This window comes from Antedon mediterranea, chromosome 1, assembly GCF_964355755.1.
Source record: "Antedon mediterranea chromosome 1, ecAntMedi1.1, whole genome shotgun sequence".
Lineage (NCBI taxonomy): Eukaryota > Metazoa > Echinodermata > Crinoidea > Comatulida > Antedonidae > Antedon > Antedon mediterranea.
This window is the reverse complement of record NC_092670.1, coordinates 35792274-35819290: the sequence shown is the minus strand read 5'-3', so window position 1 is coordinate 35819290 and position 27017 is coordinate 35792274. Positions and strand designations below refer to the sequence as shown.

The window sequence follows — 27017 nt, the reverse complement described above, 5'->3', positions numbered from 1 at the left end:
TTGTTTTGAGGAAATTAAGGTATCATCAAAGTTATAAATGTATAAATGTATAGATTCCGGCTTTGATAAATTCATGATCGTAAAGCGTTTTACCGTAATGTGTTATAGCATTATTCCATATAATTTCATTTATTGGCTATATGACGTTGTGGTTAATATGATAATCATTGTGTTTGAACCAGTCAACGATCAGTCGTGAGTACAAAGCTGGAAGATAATTGATTTTTTTATATACTCTTTGTTAATTTGTTTTATTGAGCATTTGCATTTAAATATATTTAAGCCTAGGCCTATTTTATCTAGGAAGTATAGGGCAAAATTATTCTAGCTAGAAAACAATATCGGTAACGGAATTATAACCAAGATGATTTTTTTTTTCGGTAAATGTGGGAAACTAATATTTATTTAAAATAAGTGTCATTTTTTGACTTTATATTAAACATATTTTCTTAACTATATAAATGGTGTTCTTATCTAAACAAAAATACTAATTTTAATTCATTTTACCTTTACATTATTTAGTTACTTACGGTAGTTATTAGGTAATATAATCATATAATATTCTTCAAATGGCGTTATGTTCTCTGAAGAATTCTACCGAATTGATGATCGAGTGTATTTATTTTTTTTTAAACATCTTTTTTAAATAAATAAAACTTATGATATAGGCCTATATATATATTAATAAAAATATCTTTTTTTTTACTTAATCTAAAGTGTCATATATTAGTCACGTTAGCAAATAAATTTTCCTCGAGTTCAGGTTGTCTACGAGTGCTTTTTCTTGTTGTTTGGTAAGTTGATGATGAAAGAACAGATAAATCATCTTCTTCTCGCGCATATTATTTATTGGATCAGATCATCAAAAAAAATTCTTATAAATAATTATTGATATAGTTATTGAATATGATGCTGAAAATATTGCTTACTGACGATGGAAATTATATACATAAAATTGACAATTACGATGATTTGATGATGATATAAAGAAAATCTGTTATATTATTTCATAAACAAGTAGGCTTACGGGGATTTGTTTATCAATAGAGATGTTTATCAATAGACACAGAATTCGTTTAAAGATCATTGTGAAATTAATTATTAGCATCAAAGTAACAAAATGTTACTATGACAATCTAATTTCAATACTTTTAGAAAATTAAATGTAGGCGATTCATTTCTTTTATTTCAAATATTAATTACGTTTAAAAGACTTATAGGCCTAGGCCCCATTATAGAACCCCCTGATAAAAAATGTATTATAGTCATAAACAGAGTATCGGGTGTCTATAACAAAAGCTGTTTTAGATACCATTTAGACATGGATTGCTTATCAACGGGTAAACATGTTTATGTTTTAATGTATCCATGGTACTGTAACAATGGGTATACCAGGGAGTTGTTATACTGATGCCAGGTTAGTTATGTTTATTCTAATGTTATTCTTGTTTAATGAACCATATACGCCTAACCCTACATGTACAGTATTTCATTTCATATTCGGTCTTCGCATTATCAGTGATTTTCTTACTATCGAAATATTATCGATAATCCGAGCCAACGTTGGGTTTTGTTTATTACATTGGTTACTGACGATGGAAATTGTATGCATAAAATTGACAATTACGATGATTTGATGATGATATAAAGAAAATCTGTTTTATATTATTTCATAAACAAGTAGGTCCACAGGGATTTGTTTATCAATAGAGATAAAGAAAATGATATTATAAAAAAAAATGTATTATAGTCATAAACAGAGTATCGGGTGTCTATAACAAAAGCTGTTTTAGATACCATTTAGACATGGATTGCTTATCAACGGGTAAACATGTTTATGTTTTAATGTATCCATGGTATACTGTAACAATGAGTATACTGATGCCAGGTTAGTTATGTTTATTCTAATGTTATTCTTGTTTAATGAACCATATACGCCTAACCCTATATGTATTCCATTTCATATTTGGTCTTTACATTATCAGTGATTTTCTTACTATCGAAAAAATCGATAATCCGAGCCAACGTTGCGTTTTGTTTATTACATTGGTTACCGGGTACCGTGAATAGTTACCTCACTCTCCGTGTAATCTTTATTGAAAGTTAGTTAAGGTAAGTGTAATATAACGTTTACAACATTGAATTTTGTAATGTTAGCATTCGAAATTCAACCGAAAATACGTGTGATTGTTGAGCTTGTAGTTTTGATAGAAAAAAATGATTAGGCTACACGATATTTGCCTATGATCAGTAGATTTTTTCAATTCCTTGTTGTTAGACATTATTGTAATGATATCTAAAATTCACTGTATATGAGTACAGCACATAAGGTAATAAAGGTTAAAAGAAACGTAAGGTAATTAGACGTAGGCCTAAAGGTTTTTAAATCATAAATAACCATAAATGTTTAAATTTATTTTTGTCGTTTAAAATAATGCAGAAAAGTATTTTTTTTATATCAATCACAAATACGATATGTCTATGTGACTAAGAGAGAATATGCATTCTCATTTTCTTTTTTGATAATACAATGTAGCAAATGTATATCTTAAAATAACGTTACATAAACGAAATGAAGTGGGACGAGCCGATAAAGACAAAAAAGATTTTTTAATTTCACAATCTCCCGACAAGATGAATAAATGAAATGTTTAACTGAAAGATAGTTAATACCTCGTATTATACGAGTGATTACATCAATATAGGCCTATTCCTAATTATAACTAGCCTAATATTTAGCATGGGTTGCGCTAGTTCATCAACGACACCAACATTTGACCATACCGACGGTATCAAGACCAGTTACAGCATTATCGTCAAAACAGGCGATCATAAAGGATTGTCAACAAATGCGAACATCTACGCCAAGCTCATCAATAATTACAAAGACAAAGACCGCCAGTCAGACGAAATCCATTTGGATTGTACATGGAAAAACGACTTTTATGCAGGTAGTACCGACATATTTCCAGTTAAGGATCTCAAACATTTTGGACACATTAATGAGCTGGAATTATGGCGATCCGGTTTAGCAGCTGATAGCTGGTACTTTGAATGGATAAAGGTGAAAGATAACGACACAAATATGACGTATGCATTTCCAATAAATCGTTGGATGTCCTTAGGGTTCAAAATGATGTTTCAACAAAACGATTGTCAGCTACCGCAATTCGCCAAATTTTCAGATCAGCGGAGAATAGAACTTGCGGAAAAACGGAAAACATACGCATTTGTTCAGCAGGTAGCAGGTCTGCCATGCCAGGTTAGAATTTAATTATTTACGTTCACTTATTTGTATATGTCGGCCTAGCGAGTTGACAAATGACAAGCTACAGTTCGAATAATCTATCGCTTTTGATTGGTCAGATCGCTCTAAAGCTCAGTCTATAGAGTTCGGCGGTGTGACGTCACAACGATAGATGGCGCTGCGTGGTTGATAGCCAACCAACAAATGCGTTCAACACTACTATCTGTAGTTCTATCAAATTATGTATTTTATTTTTAAAATTATTTATTATTATTTATTATTTTATCTTTTAAACTTAAATTGTAGTTGAAGAATAAAAAGATTATTAAAAACAAATGTGACCTGCTACCACGAAATGGCTGTAAACTCGTCCTTCAGCCAAAATAAGTTTTTAATTGATTCTGATAGAACACATTATGAGCTTTATAATGGTGTTTAAATAATTTTAATCGGATGTCTGGAAGCCAAGTTATACTCATTTTAAAAATAATCATACTATCAAAATCTGTTCATTAACCTTTGAGTAAAACAGCTTTAAAGTGGAGCTACACTCAGACTTTCTCAGCTTATATTATGTTTAAGTATGTTTAATTGAAAGTGATTACATAAAAAAAAAATGGAAAAATACTGAAATATTTTCCAAAAACTCATTTCTAAAAAATCGGTCAGAAAATAGTGTTTTTTAACAAATTACAGTTTTTCAGTAACTTAGGGGTTATTAGTTTACAATACGTCGCGAAACGCGTTACACTTAGCGACTGACGCGTTTTAGTCGCCGGTCAACGCATTGATGAAATGTCTCCCCTTTGGTAAATTATGTGTCGAAAAATGGGGAATAAATTTTATACACACAATTAATACGATTTGTTTAGGCCTAAGTAATATTTCCGATAAGAATGTCAGTATAATTTACATGTAACCTCATGATTTTCACTGTACAACAACAGCATAATAATCTTATCAGATTGCTTTTAACTTTAAGCTAGGGCTAGGCCTAGCTAAGCCGTCTGCTCAGCCAAGCTAGCCTTGAATTTTTGTCTAGAAGACTATGTATTCATAGGCATGGTCGTTTCGCCCCATTTATCGTTCCTGGGTTTTCTCGCACATTAAGAATTGTGAAACACAAAATCCTATACAGAACAATAGTAGTAAAGAGTAGTAAAGCGATGTGCAAGCTTAGACCTGACTGAAAAGCAACTATTCAGGCACCCTATCATGGCCCATGGGTAGGCCAATGTCGGGTGCCAACAAAACAAACTTCACTGCTGTCAGCCTAGCCTAGCTAGAGGCCAAGCAGCAACGGTACATACCTACACTCTAGTAGGCCTAGGCCTAGGCCTAGCTTTATTGAATATATAGCCACGTCTTTCTCAAATCTCGTTAAATTTGACATTTTAGTAATAGTCTCATAATCACATTATTACACTGTGAAACATAATATGGTCATATTCAGAATGTTTTAATATACTTTTCGCCCGTCAAAAATAACATCGCGACAAAATAACAGATCGCCAGCAGCTGCAGTAGTGTGATTGGGAAAAATGTCACGTGATCGTACTCCCTAGCAAAATAAAAAACCCAATTGGACCCGAACGGGGGAAAGTGTCTATTTACGCAAAATTGCGCAATGTATACGTGATAAAAATACCAGAAATAGAAAGATCTGGAAAAATTACATAAATATACATTTTACATTTTTGTTTTGGTGAAGAAATGAATTTTTTAGGATTATTCAAATATACCCCCCTTTTGCATGTAAAAGAATAGGAAATTACAAGGTATCCCCCCCCCCCCCCCCAAAATGCAAAAAGGCGTGATTTTCAAGAAAATCGTACTCATTGAAAAAAATTTCAAAAAAATATGAAGTATAAGGGATGATATTTTTAAATAATAGTTGAAATGTATGAAAAATAGTAATTTTCTGAGTGGAGCTCCACTTTTACACCATACAATTAATATAAAATGTAACCAGTTGACTACATTCACACCTTAGCAACGACCACTTCCCATGGGACTATTGCAATTAATTTTAATATGTTGTCCGACTGATGTTCGGGAATGAGGACGACAAAATTTACAAGAATCCCTTCCCCCGGGGGATTTTAGTGGCCATTTTGAAATTGGTAAAATAAGAGTATATAGGGCTCATTTCTTGAAGATCTTATTTGGGTGTCAACCTGCAATATCCTATTTGGGAGTGTTAGTAACCTACAAGTAGAAAAGGAGATACCAGCTAGGGTAGGGAGTCAGGGTGGGGGAGGGGTTATGTGGTGGGGGGGGGGGGTTATGTTGGGGGGGTGTTATGTTGGGGGGGGGTGGTGTTATGTGGGGTGGGGAATGACTTGGAGAGATGTCATTGTCGCATAAAATCAATCATGCCATTTTCGTCTTGGGATTCATCAATGTCTAGGCCCACATTATCATTTTCTTCATAGTAGAGCAGTTAATGACATGAGCTGTGCATTTTATTACCAAAGCATGAAACTTGGCACAAAGTTTCTTTAATGTATATAGATTCAAAATATCGGGGGGTGCCAAGTGTCCAACGTCCGGTATGGCGGCCATCTTGATTTCAAAATGGCCACCATAAAAACAAAAAATGTTCATATCTTGGCAACTATACACATTAGAGACTTAATTATGGTCTCAAATTGTTCACAAACTATATATTTCTATTTGCTCTAATGAAAATTTTCGTCCAAAAATGACCGGAAATGACGTTTCTTTCAGTTTGACCTTTGACCTCGTATTTGTATATCTCTGTAACTACTGGTCTTTTTCAATCGATTTTGGTGTCATTTTGTTCAGAATAAAAACATTTATATTTGTAGTAATGAAACATTTTCACATAAAATGACCGGAAATACAATTTATGACCTTTGACATTTATTTATTAATTTTTAATTAGGTGAATATACTGTATGTGGTTTTTGTTTGTCTTTGAACTTTGACCTGATAGGCGTAATTATATTAAATGATTAATGGACTTAAATTGTATATAGTACATAGAATTGGTAAACATTGTGCTTGGTGGTACCATTAGTTCAATGATGTTGGCACCTTCTGATTCGCTAAAAGTTTTAATAGTTTGACAGAGGAAATAACATACATGTTATGGAATACCGTAAAATCTCGAAAAGGTGATAGTATGAGCTTCTTTTCGAGATAGACTGTATTTGAATGTCAAATGAAAACTATGATGATCGTGTTTATATCAATAATTATTAATGACCTTACAAAGAACCCTTTATATTTCAACAATTAAGCCTCAGTTATTCTACAATGTATTGTTTTCCAAGTGGTATTTTGATTGTATCTTCTTTTTGTATGCTTCCTCGGTTAATATGGTCCTACCCCTCCTTCTTTGTCTGTAGATGGTCTTATACCCCATTCTTTGTCTGTGGATGGTCTTATACCCCATTCTTTGTCTGTGGATGGTCTTATACCCCCTTCTTTGTCTGTGGATGGTCTTACACCCCCTTCTGTGCGTGTTGATGGTATTACACCCCTTTTTTTATGTGTGGATGGTCTTACACCCCTTTCTTTGTATGTAGATGGTCTTCCACCCCTTCTTTGTCTGTGAATGGTCCTACACTTCCTTCTTTGTCTGTGGATGGTCCTACACCCCCTTCTTTGTCTGTAGCTGGTCTTATACCCCCTTCTTTGTCTGTAAGTGGTCCTATACCCTTTCTTTGTCAGTGGATGGTCTTACACCCCCTTCTTTGTCTGTGGACGGTCCTACACCCCCTTCTTTGTCTGTGGATGGTCTTACACCCCTTTCTTTGTCTGTGGACGGTATTATACCCCCTTCTGTGCCTGTTGATGGTATTACACCCTTTGCTTTGTCTGTTGATGGTATTACACCCTTTTCAATTCAATTCATCGACATTTTTATTCCATAATCAAAATAAAAACATATACAAATACAATACAAATAATAAGATAATGGAATGGGATACAAAATAAGCACAAGTGCTTTAAGCATGTAACCCTAACAAAAAGATCAAACAATTAGTACAAACAAAAAGAACAAACCAAAATAACATAATGTGATTTACTTAACTTAAATATTTCTATTGTTATAATATTGCTTTAATCTCTGTTTAAACAAACTTAAAGTGGGGGATTGTTTTATATAGTCTGTTAAATTGTTCCAAATATGTGTTCCTTGGTAGGAAATACATTGCTGTCCGACTTTGGTGCGTTTTAGTTGTGGACAGTAGTTTGACCTGTTTCTAGTTGAGTAATTATGGAATGAGGCAGATGTACTAAATAAGTTATTAAATGATTCAGGTAATAGATTATGTTTATATTGATACATAAATATAGCAGTGTGTTTCGTATAAAGGTCAAAAATATTTAATGTTTGGGTTGAAATAAAAAGTGGATGAGAAGGATGCATAAAATGAACATGACAAATATTTCTAAGTGCTTTTTTCTGGAGAATATGTATACGGTTTAAGTTTGTAGCAGAAGTAGCACCCCATACTGTGATAGCATACGTTATTCTAGGTAATATAAGTGCATTGTATACCGTTAACAAGATTTTACTTGATAACATAGACTTCACTTTGTTTAAGACACCAATTATTCTAGAAATACTGTTTGCTACCTCATTTACATGAAAATTAAACGATAAAGTTTCATCCAGAAATAAGCCTAGAAATTTAACTTCAGTAGCTTTTACTATACATTCATTTCCCATCCTCAATTCTAGTGAGGTAGTGTCAGCTGACTTATTTCTAGCCTTAAATATAACATATTTTGATTTGTTTACATTTAGCGTTAATTTGTTAGCAATAAACCAGTCCGAAAGTATAGATAACTCCTGGTTCATTGTATCAAAAGCTTGAGTAATATCATTGTGACTATAAAACACATTTGTGTCATCTGCATACATAATCATGTCTACATGGTTACATGCTAGACTAATATCATTAATGAATATAAGAAATAATAATGGACCCAATATGGATCCCTGAGGAACTCCAGTGTTTACTGTCATTTTACTAGATGCAGTATTAACAATAAATGTGTATTGTAGTCTTTTTTTAAGATAGTTTGAGAACCAGTTTAGCGGAACTCCTCTTATACCATAAAATCTTAACTTATCTAATAATACATCATGATCGATTGTATCAAACGCTTTTGATAAATCAAGGAAAACTCCTAGTGTGAACTCTTTATTCTCAATAGCGTTTGTGATTTTTTCAATCGATTGTATTAAAGCATGACTAGTTGAATGGTGTTGTCTAAATCCATACTGTGTTTTACTCAGTACGTTATATTTTGAGAGGTAACAAATCGTTTGATCATACACAATCCTCTCAAATATTTTGGAAAAAAAAGGTAAAATGGAAATAGGCCGATAATTATTTATATCGGAGATGTCACCATTCTTAAATACCGGGATAACTTTAGCAATTTTTATATCAGCCGGGACACAGCCCGATGATAATGACGTATTAATAATATGCAATAAAGGTTTTAAAATAAACGGGGAAGCAGATTTTATGAGTTGGGCACTTATACCATACTTATACTTTTCTTTGTCTGTTGATGGTATTACACCCTTTTCTTTGTCTGTGGATGGTATTACACCCCTTTTTTTGTGTGTGGATGGTAGTACACCCCTTTTTTTCGTGTGTGGATGGTCTTACACCTTTTTCTTTGTGTGTGGATGGTCTTACACCCCTTCTTTGTCTGTGGATGGTCTTACACCCCCTTCTTTCTCTTTCGATGGTCTTATACCCCTTCTTTTTCTTTGAATGGTCTTATACCCCATTCTTTGTCTGTGGATGGTCCTACATCCCCTTCTTTGTCTGTGGATGGTCCTACACCCCCTTCTTTGTCTGTGGATGGTCCTACACCCCCTTCTTTGTCTGTGGATGGTCTTATACCCCCTTCTTTGTCTGTAAGTGGTCCTATACCCCCTTCTTTGTCAGTGGATGGTCTTACACCCCCTTCTTTGTCTGTGGAGGGTCCTACGCCCCCTTCTTGGTCTGTGGATGGTCTTACACCCCCTTTTTTGTCTGTGGATGGTCTTATACCCCCTTCTGTGCCTGTTGATGGTATTACACCCTTTGCTTTGTCTGTTGATGGTATTACACCCTTTTCTTTGTCTGTTGATGGTATTACACCCTTTTCTTTGTCTGTGGATGGTATTACACCCCTTTTTTTTGTGTGTGGATGGTATTACACCCCTTTTTTTGTGTGTGGATGGTCTTACACCTTTTTCTTTGTGTGTGGATGGTCTTACACCCCTTCTTTGTCTGTGGATGGTCTTACACCCCCTTCTTTCTCTTTCGATGGTCTTATACCCCTTCTTTGTCTGTGAATGGTCTTATACCCCATTCTTTGTCTGTGGATGGTCCTACATCCCCTTCTTTGTCTGTGGATGGTCCTACACCCCCTTCTTTGTCTGTGGATGGTCCTACACCCCCTTCTTTGTCTGTGGATGGTCTTATACCCCCTTCTTTGTCTGTAAGTGGTCCTATACCCCCTTCTTTGTCAGTGGATGGTCTTACACCCCCTTCTTTGTCTGTGGAGGGTCCTACGCCCCCTTCTTGGTCTGTGGATGGTCTTACACCCCCTTTTTTGTCTATGGATGGTCTTATACCCCCTTCTTTGTCTGTAAGTGGTCCTATACCCCCTTCTTTGTCAGTGGATGGTCTTACACCCCCTTCTTTGTCTGTGGAGGGTCCTACGCCCCCTTCTTGGTCTGTGGATGGTCTTATACCCCCTTCTTTGTGTGTGGATGGTCTTACACCCCCTTCTTTGTCTGTGGATGGTCTTACACCCCTTCTTTGTCTGTGGATGGTCTTATACCCCCTTCTTTGTCTGTAAGTGGTCCTATACCCCTTCTTTGTCATTGGATGGTCTTACACCCCCCTCCTTGTCTGTGGGGGGTCCTACGCCCCCCTTCTTTGTCTGTAGATGGCCTTACACCCATTTCTTTGTCTGTGGATGGTCTTATACCCCCTTCTTTGTGTGTGGATGGTCTTACACCCCCTTCTTTGTCTGTGGATGGTCTTACACCCCCTTCTTTGTCTGTGGATGGTCTTATACCCCCTTCTTTGTCTGTAAGTGGTCCTATACCCCCTTCTTTGTCAGTGGATGGTCTTACATCCCCTTCTTTGTCTGTGGAGGGTCCTACGCCCCCTTATTTGTCTGTGGATGGTCTTACACCCCCTTCTTTGTCTGTGGATGGTCTTACACCCCCTTCTTTGTCTGTGGATGGTCCTACACCCCCTTCTTTGTCTGTAGATGGCCTTCCCCTTTCTTTGTCTGTGGATGGTCTTATACCCCCTTCTTTGTGTGTGGATGGTCTTACACCCCCTTCTTTGTCTGTGGATGGTCTTACACCCCCTTCTTTGTCTGTGGATGGTCTTACACCCCCTTCTTTGTCTGTGGATGGTTGTACAGGCAGGAATTACGAATCACGAAAACAAGTTACTTGAATCAAACTTTATTCATAGAAACAGGTTGCTATAATAAAAGGTATTATTATTAGCAAAACGAATAACAAAGTACTGTAATATATTGGTTTAAAATTACAAAAATGTGATTATAATTATCCTTTAATATAAGAGATCCTTTATTGTATAATGGCTACTACTATTTTGTTTAATTAATACAAAGCTTATGTTTTACCACTGTAGTGATATGTATGCATACCGTGAATTTTGATCTCTCCTGCCTTCTATAGCAGTGGGACAGCCAGTCGACAAATCGTGTCAAATTTCGACTCGGAGAGGGCGCCCTACTTTTTTAATTTAGTTCAAAATTGCTAAATTTTAGGGTGTTGGAAAAACACAATATTTGTAAATTTAGCTGATTATCGGAAAAATATTGTTAGTGAAATAAATTCATAAATGGTTTTAATATATTGTCATGTAAAATTAAATGTATTTGAACAAAACGATAATCTGTAATTTAACGGCAAAATCAACCAATGTCTTTTTTCCGAAATTGTACCCTAGAAAATCGTTAAAATAAAATATTTAGAAAAATTGAACAGTCCTGAATTTAAAATCCCTGTTAGAAAAATTAATAATCTACAGAATACGATATTAAGATACAAAATTCGGTGGTTGGGATGCAGCTCCGACTATTCAAACTAAAGGTACCACTATTTTCCATCGAAAAGTAGCGAAACCGCCATTTTGTAAACACATCGTCATCGTGTTTATGAATTTATTTATAGCGAACGATATACGCGATGTTTATAATTGTCCGCGTATAAGAATTCATATAAATAAATACATTCCAATACAACGTATATTATTACTTGTTTATTTATCACAGTATACATTTTAGTTGAGGAATATTTATCATAACTATTATAATAGCTTTTATACGAGTCCGAGGCCTAGCCCTATTTAGCGAGCGATTGTTCCAGGGGCGGAAAGTCACTTAGTGACGTTGTGATCGGGCGCGTCGGGCCTAGCTAATATTAATAATATGACCTGAAATAAGCGGCTAACAAGAACTGTTATATACTTGCTTACAATTGTTTTGTTATTGATGAACAAACAAGCAATTAGATTAAATAACAAATTATTTATTCATTTTTTTTGGGTAAAAACATGTACAAACTAGTCCTGTATATAAATTAATAGTAATATTAAACTAATACAGTATTAATAAAATATAAAATAGGCCTAACATACAATAAATATTCAATTTTTAAGGTCTACCACATGACAATAACATAATTTACAGAGTATAGTGTAGTAGGTTTGCATTCAACATAAATATTTGTATTGTAATTCATCTAAATTCTCTGCAACATACATATAATTTGTAATTCAACATTTTGTTTTAAATAGGCTAATTAAATTATAGTTTGGGTATGACAATGTCAGTAGGTACCGGTGTCATCTTTTTATCCATTTCACTCTCAGTTTGACGTCACAAAGACAAAGAACTCTGCATCATCAACGATTCCTGAAAGTGTCAGAAAAAATAATAAATATTATTTAAAAAAAATGTTAATGTCTGGTTGTATATATAATTATAATATTATATGGCGACATAAAAGCAGGGAGTTGTAACAACTCCCTGATAAAAGTAAGGCAAATGGAAGCTGTATTTTATTAATTAATATTACAGTATTTGCTATTATTATTTATATAATCTAGGCCTACTAGTAGCCTAGCTAGGCATCTATTGAGCCTAATAAATCAAATAATAAATGAAAAATAAAATAATAATATTAATACTGATTGAAAAAAAGTATTTTTTGGGGGGGATCAGATCACCAGGCTAGGCCGGCCGCGATTTTTTTTTTCGTACATAAGTTGGGGACCCCTCATGAAACGTCACAAAAAAAACATGAATAATTCATCAGTTAAATTTTCTTGTTCCGTGTGCACCCAAGCGTATATAGCAACAAGAAGTGATTACACAAGTGCGGTACGATTCTAGGCCTATCTCCGCTGTTGTTGCGGCGTGCAATTTCATAGAAGAATAGCGGCGTTTTGTGTGGATTTGTCGAAATAATCAGCCTTTAGTTTATGGTGTTTTTAATATAATTTATTACTAAAGAATTACGTGTTAAAATTATAGTTTCTATTAATACTATTAGGCCTAATTTAGTCTCTAAACCCATGTCTATTCTAGTAGTAGTAGCTGTGTGGGTGTGTGTGACGTGTGTGTGTTAGGTATGACCAAAGATAGTTACACTATCTTTGGTATGACACAATTCGAGTAATAAGTCAGCAAAATTAAACAATAAACATTACACAAAAATACATTTTTTATTCTCGTGGGTCAAATCTTCCCATCTCATGTGTTCATCATATACGCGCATTTTTAAAGTTCCTTTGAGTACATGCATATTGTTTGATAATAAAATAGCAGAATTAAAAAAATACAGTACACAAATTATACACATTCTTTATTCTTGTGGGTCTAAGCTTTCTTTGGGCTATGTCCAATGAATTACTACTTAGTTTAATGTCTTGCCTAGCTGTCGATTAGCCTCGACTCGACACATTTGGTGTGAAGAAGAGTGCGCGAAGGCAATCACGTGAATTGACTTAGAATCCTAGGCCTACTGTAGAAAGTATCGTAGCGCAGTAAGTTGTGACGTGTAATCACTTCTTGTTGCTATACGCTTGGGTGCACACGGAACAACAAATTTAACTGATGAATTATTCATGTATATTTGGTGACGTTTCATGAGGGGTCCCCAACTTATGTACGAAAAAAAAATCGCAGGCCGGCCAGGACCAATGATACTCGTAATCAGTACAACTTAACGACTATCGGATCAGCATCAACACAGTACAACACACGTGTCTCGCGTTGCCGAAACCACGCTCACAGCTAGAAAATGTACCTACCTTTCGAGGCCTGAGAATACACCAACACATTTTGAACAGGATAGAAATATATCATACTCGATTAAACTAATATTATTCTTGATAAAACAATTGATTATAATTTTTTTTATTTGTTGGGATGCACCTCCGACTATTCAGAAAATGGACAACAAAACAGTAGTCAAATCGTACCACATTTATAAATTTCACGAGTCCCGACTTCAGTCGCCGAATGTATTGTATTAGCTTCGGTTTCTTTGAAGAAAACCGATTGGTTATTCAATTATACTTATTAGGAAATGCTTTTACCATAATAGGTAATGTTGGGCGGTTCTTAAATATTCATGAGAGCTTAAAATAAAACAGCACTTATTTGCTAGGCGACGAAAAATCGTGGTTTCAGTTTTCAACGATAGGTGGCGCTTCAAAATCGTCAATGCGGAAGTAAGTCGATTTTACACGATTTAACGATTCATTTTATATTGTACAGTTCCTACCTATTCTATATGTTTATTCCTTGTAATTTTATATTTTTAGGTGTCAGTTCAATGGTATTGTAGTTACTGTAGTTGAATTGTTTTGACATGTTGACCTACGTCGACTTTTTATTGTAATTGTTATTTTCTATATCATGTTTTTTTTTTGTGTATATTTCTCTTGGATGCACCTTCCATTTGGTCGAGTGCCACTGTTGTAAAAGTGTAATCTCCAAATAAATTATTATTATTATAACGGTCAAAACGCGAAGTGGCTTTCCCACTGATAGGTATCCAACACAGTCACAACACAACTGTGAGGCAAATTACCTCAAATGAGTTGGTATCAACCAACCAAACTGTAACCTTATAAGTAAACACACAAATGACACAATCAGAAAACTACTCACATGTAGTTCAGGCATAGTCATAAATACTGCGAATAATACAAGTTCACCAAAAATAAGTGTTGAAATATTAATGATCTAAAATCTGTCTGCTACTTTAATCTCAGGTTATACGGTAGTTTAATAGAACTAAATAAACTAGATATTGTACTCAGATTTAAAAAATGAGGGCTGATCGAGTAAACAAGACCAGTGGTCCTACTCTAACTTATACTGGACGACTAAGGAGGTATCCTAGTATAATCTCACCGAGTGATTTCCAGGAGCAATCCGCCGTTTTCTCACAAATACAGTATCAAATTTCACTATAATATTTAAAATCGTAATTGAGTTAACATCAGATTTAAAAAGATGAGGGCTGAGTAAACGGGACCAGCGGTCCTACTCTAACTTATACTGGACGACTAAGGAGGTACCCTAGTATAATCCCACCAAGTGACTCCCAGGAGCAATCCGCCATTTTCTCACAAATACAGTATCAAATTTCACTATATAAAAAATCGTAATTGAGTTACACTCAGATTTAAAAGATGAGGGCTGAGTAAACGGGACCAGTGGTCCCACCCTAACTTATACTGGACGACTAAGGAGGTACCCTAGTATAATCCCACCAAGTGACTCCCAGGAGCAATCCGCCATTTTCTCACAAATACAGTATCAAATTTCACTATAATATTAAAAATCGTAATTGAGTTACACTCAGATTTAAAAGATGAGGGCTGAGTAAACAGGACCAGCGGTTCTACTCTAACTTATACTTGACGATTAAGGAGGTCCCCTAGTATAATCCCACCAAGTGACTCCCAGGAGCAATCCGCCATTTTCTCACAAATATTGAATTTCTAATACTATAAAAACCTTAAGCAATACTGAAAATGTGAAAAATACACAAACGGCGTTTCATACTTATTGTCGGCTGGAAAAATAAAAGTGGGCTGGCTTATTGTCGGCTAGCTTGACACAAGCGTAACTCTCTCTATATATGGCTCTGCTCCATGGCTCACAATGGCGCCACCCATAGCTCTATTCTATCCCGCAATGCCTTTCGAAATTGTTACGCGCTTCGGACGAACAGGAGATTCGTGTGTTATAAGTTCTTTGGACGTAGTTTGGGATGTAATCCGGACAATGATACACAAACTCGTGGTAGTTACTTTACCCGTTCTTTATTCTTCGGTAAAGTCTGAAACACAAATAAACTCAATGAAAACACGCACAAGGCAGCACAGCTGCGTGTGCAAACAACCCCAAAATACAGCGTAGCAGATACATACAGTCAAACTACTGCACGAGGGCTAGTCAGGCTTATGGCCAATTAGCCGATCGAAACACTTAACAAATAGCTTAACTAATAATTTTAATATTCAAAGTCAAGAACATTAACACAACTTAAATGTTATAAAACGTACGTAGTACTCCCACGTATCACTGTCGGAAATAAGATAAATACAGTATCTACTATTAGATAATAAGCGTGATCTTGCTGACAATTCTATTTACCACCAAAACAAATCTTTACGCCACCAACGTCAAAGTTCGAAATCCGAAACACTCCCGCCTCGTGACAAATTGAGTCACAGTACATAAAGGATTTCGAAAAATAACCACAACAAAGTGAATCTTAATTAAAATGCAGTAATTAAATGTTCACAACTCAAGTAGTTACATAATAAAAGCATTCCTTGTTTAGAAGAAAACCCGTGTTTAAGTTCTCCCACAGTTGCAATCAAACACAACTTATGTACAGGCCTTTCCTTAATACTTATATTTGATCTTTTCTTTAACGGTCCAACTAGAGCCTTTGCTATAACGTATGTCAATTTAACTCCTACTGGGGTATCCCAACGCAGCCAGATGACAGAACCAAATGCAGCTTCACTAGCATCACTGAAACAGTGTAACTGGGGGTAAGCAATAGAATCTTCAGGCGTTAGCTGACGTGGAATTTCAAATCCCAAAAGATGATTCATCTCCTTTATAAAAACCTTCCACATAGCTGTTTGCTCATCATCAAACACGTCGTCCCAATCAAGCCTAGCTGCCCAAATCTCCTGGAGTCCGATTTTATAACGAATAGTCACAGGGCTCAACATTCGTAATGGATCCCACAACCTGGCAACAAGACTGGAAACTTTTCTTTTGGTAAGTGGAGTCTGTTCTTCATCGAACTTATCAAGCTGAATCGTTACCGTGTCATCTAGCTTATTCCACAAATGGCCTAGAACACGTGTGTGTTTCTCTTCAGGACACTGGTCTACCATCGGATGGTTAGAATGCCACACTTTGATTTCAAACGATCCCTTTCTTAGAATACGAGTAACCTGCTCAACTGCCTCAACTGCATCATTCGGTTTTGTAAATGAGTCGGTTATATCATCCATGTACGCACGATCTTTGATCCTAAGAGCCCCTATAGGATCTGAACCGGTGTTAGCCTCAACAAGTAAACGAACGTTTCTGTCTTCACTTGGCGTGAGCTCGCGCGTAAATCCATTGTCAAGGAGAGCTCGAATTTCATCATTGTATTCATTGATTTGCTTGTTTTTTAGCAACCTAGCCTCATGTGAAATCATCCCCGTCACGGCTTGTACTCTATTACAGTCTAGAGACTCAGGAAATCCATCCTTCCATGGCATTTCCATGGTAATGTGGCCCTTCTCATTTATTTGGAGATTTTTTCTACAATGTTTGATAAACTGAGATTCAGCAATTTCCTTATCTGTACATGTACACAAGGTTGTTGGTTTAACTCCAATGACATCGGATGTATATAAAAGCTGGGAGTCATCCATGAAATTTACGTTTGTGATGTGGCTGATGACATTGGAAATTGGCTTTGGAATGGTTTGTCCGATAATTGTCCAACCTAGAGCACTTTTTGCCACAGTTGGTGATGTATCAGGATCAGTTAATGAACGTATTGTTTTCAGTGGTGTAGTAAGACTTTGATAGTCGTATCCAATGAGTAGGTCAATCTCGGCTTCCTCCACAGGCAAATGTTCTTTAACTACCGTTAAGTGAGAGTGTTCGTCAAAGATATCTTCTCCAACAGATGGGCTATCATGGGCAGGCTTTTGTACACTAATTGCGACCAAGTCGTATGCTTTCAATTCCCGTAGTGGTCTGACTCGAAGTTGATACCTTGCACTGTTTTCTTGTACGATGCCTCCTCCAGCCACACCATAAGTAAATACAAAGGGCAGTCCGTTTAAGCCTAGACTTTCAGCGGTGGAGCACTTGACCAGAGTGGTATCAGCACCACTATCAAAGAATGCGACAGCTTTTTGCCAATTGCCCTCGTTGTCTTGTATCTCGACATATGTAGTCGGGGAATAGCGACGGCGTTCGACATGCTTCGTCGAATTCATTTTCGAAATTGTCTGATTTGTTGATGGAGGCAAAGACACGAATGGATTTTGACTGGGTCCTGCTACAGTCTGACGTAGACTTGGGCTTGCTCCCGCTTGAGCTATCTGAGGTGAATTTATTGAGGTTTGATCTAAATTCATATTTGAAACAGTTTGGTTGGTTGATGCTGGCAAACATATGAATGGATTCTGACCTAAGTTGGTTCCTACCTGGGTTTCGTGGCGTACAATTGGCCGTAGATTTGTGTTCGCTCCCGCCTGTGTTTTAGGTGACATTTGACTTTGACAGAAACCATCTGTGTTGTTGTTGTTAGTTCTGAAAGTGCGATTGGGTGGGCAAGCAATCAGTCGGTGGTGAAATAGCTGACACACAGAGCAGCGTTTTTTGTCATGTCTGGGGCATCTGAACGCACTGTGATTTGTACGGAAACATAGGAAACATCTTCTAGCTTCCATTATCATTAACCGTCTCTCTTCATTAGATTTTGAGTTAAAGATAGGGCACTTTATAATTAAGTGACGTGAGTGGTCAGTGCAGAAAGGACAATCATCCGCGCTAGTTTCAGCACCTTTAAAATTAGATTTCGGTAAAAATTGGGTAGTATTTTTAAGTGTACTAATTTGTCCAGTAATGTGATGAGTAGATGCATTTTGATCGCCAAACATATGAGGTTGCTCTCGGCGTTCCCTTGCTTCCGTTTCACTTCGTAAGAATGAGATCAAACTTGGTATTGTCGGCTCATCTTGCTTTATCTGCCGCATGTATTCGAAGCTTAATTCAGCATCGATTTTCTGACTCACTAGTTCAACCACTACTGACGATGAGAGTTCTAATTCTTTTCCAAGTTCACGCATTCGTCTTGCAAAGTCTGTGAGTCCATTTAAAACAGGTCGCATTTCCTTTGCTGTTGCTGACTTCATTGGCTTCATCATCTGAAGTGTCAGAATAACATCACGAACAATAGCTGAAGTCGGGACCTTTTCCTTCAGAAGAGCCCAAGCTCCATTATCATCTTCAACCGAGCAGCAATCAGCAATATGATCTTGAATAGATTTGGGTAACGCATCACCATTGAGCAAAATCATCAATTTTTCTTGGTCACCTTTAATACCAGCAGATTCGAAGTATTGGTCAATTCGTACATGCCAAGAATGGAAGTTTCTTGGAGATCCATCCCACCGAGGGGCTGGGAGTCCTGGTGTTTTAATCGAAGGCCGTTTGTTGTCTGAGCCGTTTCCGTTCAATTTTATTGTAAGCTGTGCCACCATTTCAGACTGAGCTTTAATTAATTTTATCATCTCTTCATCTTTTCCTGCTGCAGTTGGCTCACCTTGGGAAGAATGAGCGGTTTGCTCATTCCTTGAAAACCTTCTGTATTCTTGATATTTTCGCTCCACGTCATCAGCTGCTGACATTAGCTCTGCATGTAGACGTGTAGTAGTGTCAGTCTCATCAGGTGGTTTGACAACATCCATAGCATCAAGTAAGTCGGTTATCTTTCGAATTTTTTTTTGAATATGGTCGAATGCCACTTTAACCAGTTCCGGTTCGTCTCGGTCGAGAACACGGGTAAAACGGTCCCTTGCCCTCGTTATGTGATCTTTAAACGAACGGTGTTTGACCTCGAGCTCTTCGAAGCTGAGGTCGATGAACGTATTTTCCTCCATTATTAAGGGAATACACTTTACTAATCCGGACAATGATACACAAACTCGTGGTAGTTACTTTAACCGTTCTTTATTCTTCGGTAAAGTCTGAAACACAAATAAACTCAATGAAAACACGCACAAGGCAGCACAGCTGCGTGTGCAAACAACCCCAAAATACAGCGTAGCAGATACATACAGTCAAACTACTACACGAGGGCTAGTCAGGCTTATGGCCAATTAGCCGATCGAAACACTTAACAAATAGCTTAACTAATAATTTTAATATTCAAAGTCAAGAACATTAACACAACTTAAATGTTATAAAACGTACGTAGTACTCCCACGTATCACTGTCGAAAATAAGATAAATACAGTATCTACTATTAGATAATAAGCGTGATCTTGCTGACAATTCTATTTACCACCAAAACAAATTTTTACGCCACCAACGTCAAAGTTCGAAATCCGAAACAGGATGTTTCGTTCCAAAATCAGTCAATCGAACTTTATAATGTACTAGCGCACGCACGCGCAATATTTTTTGCCGCAAGTACTTCTGTACGCAGTGCAGATCGATATCAAAACCGTAAAATGTGCAATTACATTTTTTTTAATATAAGAAAAAGTTTAAAGTATTTTCTTGCTCCTATACTTTACATGAATTAACGGAGGCAAGTTTGACACAAATTGATCTGCATATCACGTGGCTATAATCCAATGTCGTAACTCTCTATATATGGCTCTGGCTAGCCGCAGAGCCATATATAGAGAGAGTTACGGCATTGAATGGATTAGGAGCCGTGTTTGTGTCCAACTATTCCTACGTAGCGTATGGAGTTGAGTCTTTTGTTTTGAAAATGTATAACGTTCAAAAGGCTTTAATTATCGAATTTAATATCAAAACAATCAATTTGTTGAAAGGTTTTTGACTTTCTAAAATCCGTGAACGCAAAGTCGTAACTCTCTCTATATATGGCTCTGGCTAGTCGCAGAGAACCATATATAATAAAACTCTTTATTTTGTCCTACTTATTGTCACAACGCCAACGTTAAGTTTCAGGTAGCAAAGAATGAATATATTTTGTGTTGTACTTTACTTACAGGTGATTGACAGACCAGAGAGTGAGAAGTTTTCTAATGACTACTTAGTAAGATTACATTTCTTATTTATTTTTCGTGTTCAGATTTGAATTTATCTTAAATTCGTTGCGTTATTCCACTTACAGATAAAATTATTGATCATTTACCATAGAGTATATTCAGAATACTACATTCTACTTCATAAGTTGTATTGTTTGTTTTAGTGGGATATTGGTTCTCATATGGCTGTAGACAAAATAGATGGCGCAGTTATTAATTCTGTAACCTCAGATTGGAAAAGCCTAGATGATATGAGTAACATCTACGGCAAGGCATTTCCTGTTCCTGAAGTTAGTAAACTGAGTTTACTCTTTTTTTCGAAACTAAGACTAAAATATAGTATAATTTATGATACGCCAACATATATTTCTTTCAGGAATATTAAAATATCGCCGTCTAGAACCTGTTTTTATTTTTTACAAATAATTATTATGTATGTGTACAGGGAATGCACAACTGGAGATCAGATTTTGAATTTGGAAAGCAACGTCTAACTGGATGTAATCCACGATTAATTCGACTATGTACGGAAATCCCAGAAAAGTAGGTATTTTATCATCATCATCGTAACTCCCCTCCAGCATTTTTCATTTCCTCTGAAGTTATGACCAGTTCTATTCTCCACTTTTCTTCTCGACTACTTTCTCGTCTTCTTCTTTTCCTCTTCAATTCTTGGTTACCATTATGTGACTCTTTCAGCTATTATTTGTATTATGCGTCTTGCCCACCTCAATTTAATTTTTTTAATTTCTTCTAAAATTTCTTAAACTTTGGGTTATATTTTATGTGACAGATAAAATTAGAAAAGCAACTTTTTCTCGATTTCTATTTTTTCTTGATTTCTTCTTTGTTCTTTTATTATTACTGTATAATTATTATTAGACCTATAATTCCTATATTATATTTATTTATATTATTTTGTTAAACTTATTTGTTTGTGTTTGTATTTACATCAAAGCTTGGCGGTTACCAATGGGATGCTAGATCTTGCAGGATTAACAATAGAACAGGCTATAGAAAAGAAGCGACTGTTCATTGTGGATCTGAAAATTACACAACACAGAAGCGAAGACGACTACCTTGATCGGGTAATATATATAATAATTTTATCAAGTTTTAGAGTAAGCAAATTAACTATCGAATAAACTCCGCGGATAGCGACAGTTCGAATAAAATATCGCTTGATTGTAAACTCGCTTTTCTTTACGCATTCCTATTTCTATGTGGGAACCAAGATTAAGCATCACGCCCTCATGCTTAATGACCTACTAAAGTTGAAAACAGACGTATAACTTAATCATTAGGAAATCGTTATCATAAATTTGACGTTTTGTAACTTGTTACCAGATCATTCATGTCCTAAGTGGTTCTATAACAAGATAAAAACATTGTACTACCTAGAGTTCGCGCGTCGAATGCATGCTCTCTCATACAAACCTAAACTTTCATTTTTGTTCTTGCTTCATATCTTTTTATAGATCTGTAGCCCAATAGCTCTGTTTTTTGTCAACGATGAGTCAAATCTGCTGCCTGTTGCAATCCAGCTATTCCAGACCAAGGGAGACGATAATCCGGTAAAAGAAAATGATCATGTATTTCAGCAGAATAAACATATACATAATCATATTACAACTGGGTGAATTCATTTACTTTAAAAATGAATTAGGCATAAACGTGTATTTTAAATTTGCACTTGGATTTTTGAGTGAAACTTTTGCTGCATATGGCGCCCCATACACCGATGGATGGACCGAGGCGGTACAGTCAATTCCAAGCAGTTTTCTGTGCGTGGAGACTTTTTCTTTCATTGTTGTTTTCCTTTCACAGGTGTTCCTTCCAACGGATGATGAATACACGTGGATGTTGGCTAAGATGTGGTTCAACAATGCTGACGCGTCATACCATCAATCTTCAGCACATCTTGGAATGACACATCTTTTGGTAGCAAGCTTTGCTGTAGCTACGCATTGTTGTCTTTCTCCATCTCATCCACTCTTCCGTCTTTTGGCGCCTCATTTTTTGTATTTGATGGCCATAAATGAGTACGTTACCTTTTTTTTGTTCTTAATTTAGGCAAATTACCAAGGATAACCATAAGTGAATTCATTCACCATCCTTCTCAAAGGTGAAAAAACAAACATATACACAAGATTCTCTACATAAACCTCTTCTTGTGTGATACATTTCTCTTTCAGCACATTTTCAAGATCTGTGATTTTAACGAAAATGTCTGCGTTTTGTTTTACTTAGCCTTGCATTGAAAACGCTTATTAATCAGGGTGGATGGGTTGACACGACGATGGCAGTTGGACGTCTTGGTATGTTTGAAATAATAAGACGACGATTTAAATCATGGCAACTGTGTATTGACGGAACCTTTCCAAAGGAACTTGAATCCCGTGGCCTCAGTGACCCAAAAGTACTACCAAAGTATTACTATAGAGATGATGGCCTGCTACTATGGAACGCTATTTATAAATATGTCTCCAAAGTCGTTGACGGCCACTATGGTGTGTACATTTTTTATTATAGGCCTATATTAATTTTATAAAAGAAATCTTTGTGGTCAATGGAGAAATAAGTACCATTGTCTAGCCTAGTTTTAGAGGACCAGTATTCCATTCAACTTATAAGCCTACTGTTGCACATTAAAAAATGCCTGCATACTGACTAAGGGATTCTTTGGGGACATTTATTTATTGGTAACAAATTATGTAAGTTTTACTTACAATTTAACCATTACATAGCGCCCATTTCTGTATTTAAGTTCATAAAATCAGCGTCGATTCACAACTTTCATAACATTGGTTAAAATAAACATTCTTTAACTTTTTAAACTGATTCAGCATTATTATAAGCCTGACCGTTTGATGACACCTAATACACAGACTTTTCTAACTACAGAGAAAGAGCAAAGTACAACGGGTTGATCGAACACTTACGATGTTACAGAATACAAAGTACTATTCCTGTCTGTAGAGCCCAAGCAGTCTTTATATCGCCTGTTTATTGCTGATAACAGCAAAAATGATAACTTTAAACGTCTGCTAATCAACATTTAATAGAAAAAAATACAATCTTAAAAACTTATTAACATTTTTGAATTTCAGAAGTACCGTAACACTTTAAAATTCTTTATTTTAGACAAACCAGAAAACATTTCTGGAGATTTTGAATTACAAGACTGGCACAGAGTTCTTTCATCACCAGTAGAAGAACAAGGTTGTGCCATCCAGGGAATACCAGGAGACGGTTCCTTCAAGACTAAAGAAGACATTACACTGACTGTTGCATCTGCTATATTTACCAGCAGCGTGGAACACGCTGCGGTAAACTTTGGGCAGTACGATAACTATGGGTTTCCCCCATACTACCCGGCATCGCTCAATGGAGAACCACCTAAAAATAAGGTAAATTGTATTTTTATTTTTAAAAATAATTTATTTATAACATGGTTACTCTTACAATTGCATCATTGTTCAAGGGTTGTTTAATTATTTTTTTAGAATGCTAAGACAACAGAAGAAGACATATTCAAAGCCTTGCCAGGTAAACATAAAACTTTAAGTGTTATGGAGATTACGAAAGTCTTAAGTATGAAGGCGACCAATGGATTGGGTGATTTTGAAGTACAATACCAGTTTGATCCAATTGGAAGCAAGGCGGTAAATCAGTAAGTTAAAATTAGAGTTACCTTATTATGTTAGTGGTTAACCTCCTAACTTAAGTTCTATTTACACTAACAAACTAGTTTGACAAAACAGTAAGATGTGTCCAAATATGGTAGTGATATGCCCAAATATGACACCCTCATGTCCATATATGGGTACATAACATTTTTCTCACATACACTTTGATAGTGTACACAGAGCTTTATATTATTATTATTATTTTTATTATTGAAAAATAAAATTTGCAGGTTGTCATGTAAACAGTATGTATATGATTCATTATTTACTTACAAATATAATCATTTCATTTGTCTCGTTTTAGATTTATTGCAGAATTGAAAGAGGTTGGAGAAACTATCAATAAGAGGAACATGAACCGGGAAGAGGAGTACACATACCTGTACCCTCCAAACGTCCCAAATGCAATTAGTATTTAGATTGAGAATGAAATAACGTATTAGCGTCAGCAACCTTTTAGTCGCGAACAACGCTACTCTATGCTCAATATGTCGGTCGGTCGGTAAACACTAACTCAAATTTGCGCATGCGACTGCAGCCATGTATATTGCCTTGTTTCAACTCTTTTTTTGAGTAAAATTCAACCTTTTCTGCCTGGTTGTTTATAAAGCAGCTGAGGACACATTTATACAATATTTATTTGTAATTGAAATATAAAATTGAAATATTATTTCGATTTTAAGTATTTTTTCTTGTATCTCTTTTTTATTTTTATAAATTTGTCTAATATACGGTATTTATTATATATCATAGTTGTTACTTTGGGAGTATGGAACCTGAACTCTTGTTATAGTGATTAGGTTCACTTTTACGTTCCTGCCTACTTTCTTAGTTTCTGTATTTTTGTATGTTTGTAACTGGTTTTTGGCAATAAATAATGATAATAATAATTTTTAGTAAAAATTGGTCAATACTGTTGTCCAGTCATTTTTAAAAGGCTCACAGCTACATGGATGATGATACTGAGAGCATTGTATTTTAAGTTTTTGAATTTTACTGATGCTTTTGTATTATTAGGTCATATTGTCTGTATCTTTAATCTAAGATGTTTGTATTTTATTGTACACAGATGATGATACTGAGAGCATTGTGTTTTAAGTTTTCGAATTTTACTGATGCTTTTGTATTATTAGGTCATATTGTCTGTATCTTTAATCTAAGATGTTTGTATTTTATTGTACACAGATGATGATACTGAGAGCATTGTATTTTAAGTTTTTGAATTTTACTGATGCTTTTGTATTATTAGGTCATATTGTCTGTATCTTTAATCTAAGATGTTTGTATTTTATTGTACACAGATGATGATACTGAGAGCATTGTATTTTAAGTTTTTGAATTTTACTGATGCTTTTGTATTATTAGGTCATATTGTCTGTATCTTTAATCTAAGATGTTTGTATTTTATTGTACACAGATGATGATACTGAGAGCATTGTATTTTAAGTTTTTGAATTTTACTGATGCTTTTGTATTATTAGGTCATATTGTCTGTATCTTTAATCTAAGATGTTTGTATTTTATTGTACACAGATGATGATACTGAGAGCATTGTATTTTAAGTTTTTGAATTTTACTGATGTTTTTGTATTATTAGGTCATACTGTCTGTATCTTTAATCTAAGATGTTTGTATTTTATTGTACACAGATGATGATACTGAGAGCATTGTATTTTAAGTTTTTGAATTTTACTGATGCTTTTGTATTATTAGGTCATATTGTCTGTATCTTTAATCTAAGATGTTTGTATTTTATTGTACACAGATGATGATACTGAGAGCATTGTATTTTAAGTTTTTGAATTTTACTGATGCTTTTGTATTATTAGGTCATATTGTCTGTATCTTTAATCTAAGATGTTTGTATTTTATTGTACACAGATGATGATACTGAGAGCATTGTATTTTAAGTTTTTGAATTTTACTGATGCTTTTGTATTATTAGGTCATATTGTCTGTATCTTTAATATAAGATGTTTGTATTTTATTCTACACAGATGATGATACTGAGAGCATTGTGTTTTAAGTTTTTGAATTTTACTGATGCTTTTGTATTATTAGGTCATATTGTCTGTATCTTTAATCTAAGATGTTTGTATTTTATTGTACACAGATGATGATACTGAGAGCATTGTATTTTAAGTTTTTGAATTTTACTGATGCTTTTGTATTATTAGGTCATATTGTCTGTATCTTTAATCTAAGATTTTTGTATTTTATTGTACACAGATGATGATACTGAGAGCATTGTATTTTAAGTTTTTGAATTTTACTGATGCTTTTGTATTATTAGGTCATATTGTCTGTATCTTTAATCTAAGATTTTTGTATTTTATTGTACACAGATGATGATACTGAGAGCATTGTATTTTAAGTTTTTGAATTTTACTGATGCTTTTGTATTACTATGTCGAATTGTCTGTATCTTTAATCTACGATTTCTGTATTTTATTCTACACAGATACTGAGAGCATTGTGTTTTAAGTTTTTGAATTTTACTAATGCTTTTGTTTTCTTTTGTATATTATGTATTTTCTCTGGTGTTATGCTGAAACCAAAGATTATTGATTGATCGATTAGCTAGTAAACGATAACGGAATTAAAACCAAAATTATTTATTTGTGTCGGTAAAAGTAGGAAACTATTATTCATTTAATACAAGTGTCATTTTTTGACGTTACAGCAAACATATAACTATATAAACGGTATTCT

At 35.2% G+C, this 27017-nt stretch overlaps 1 protein-coding gene across 1 annotated transcript; it reads left to right on the top strand.

The window, feature by feature from the left end:
* Positions 1-1994: 1994 nt before the first annotated feature.
* On the top strand, positions 1995-27017 carry LOC140046560 (polyunsaturated fatty acid 5-lipoxygenase-like). The gene is made up of 12 exons (XM_072091284.1): positions 1995-2112; positions 2740-3262; positions 20580-20624; positions 20781-20906; positions 21062-21159; positions 21575-21704; positions 22095-22190; positions 22444-22658; positions 22867-23126; positions 23761-24026; positions 24123-24289; positions 24610-27017. The coding sequence occupies exons 2-12, from the start codon at positions 2741-2743 to the stop codon at positions 24722-24724; spliced, it is 2040 nt and encodes a 679-aa protein (XP_071947385.1). The 5' UTR covers positions 1995-2112; position 2740; the 3' UTR covers positions 24725-27017.

What these genes read in the sequence shown, in the direction of transcription:
- LOC140046560 (XM_072091284.1), top strand. Translation starts at nt 2,741, where the DNA reads ATGGGTTGCGCTAGTTCATCAACGACACCAACATTTGACCATACCGAC. An exon ending in TGTACGGAAATCCCAGAAAA is followed by an intron (nt 21,160 to 21,574) that starts GTAGGTATTTTA and finishes TTTACATCAAAG; the next exon opens with CTTGGCGGTTACCAATGGGA. An exon ending in GAGAACCACCTAAAAATAAG is followed by an intron (nt 24,027 to 24,122) that starts GTAAATTGTATT and finishes TTATTTTTTTAG; the next exon opens with AATGCTAAGACAACAGAAGA.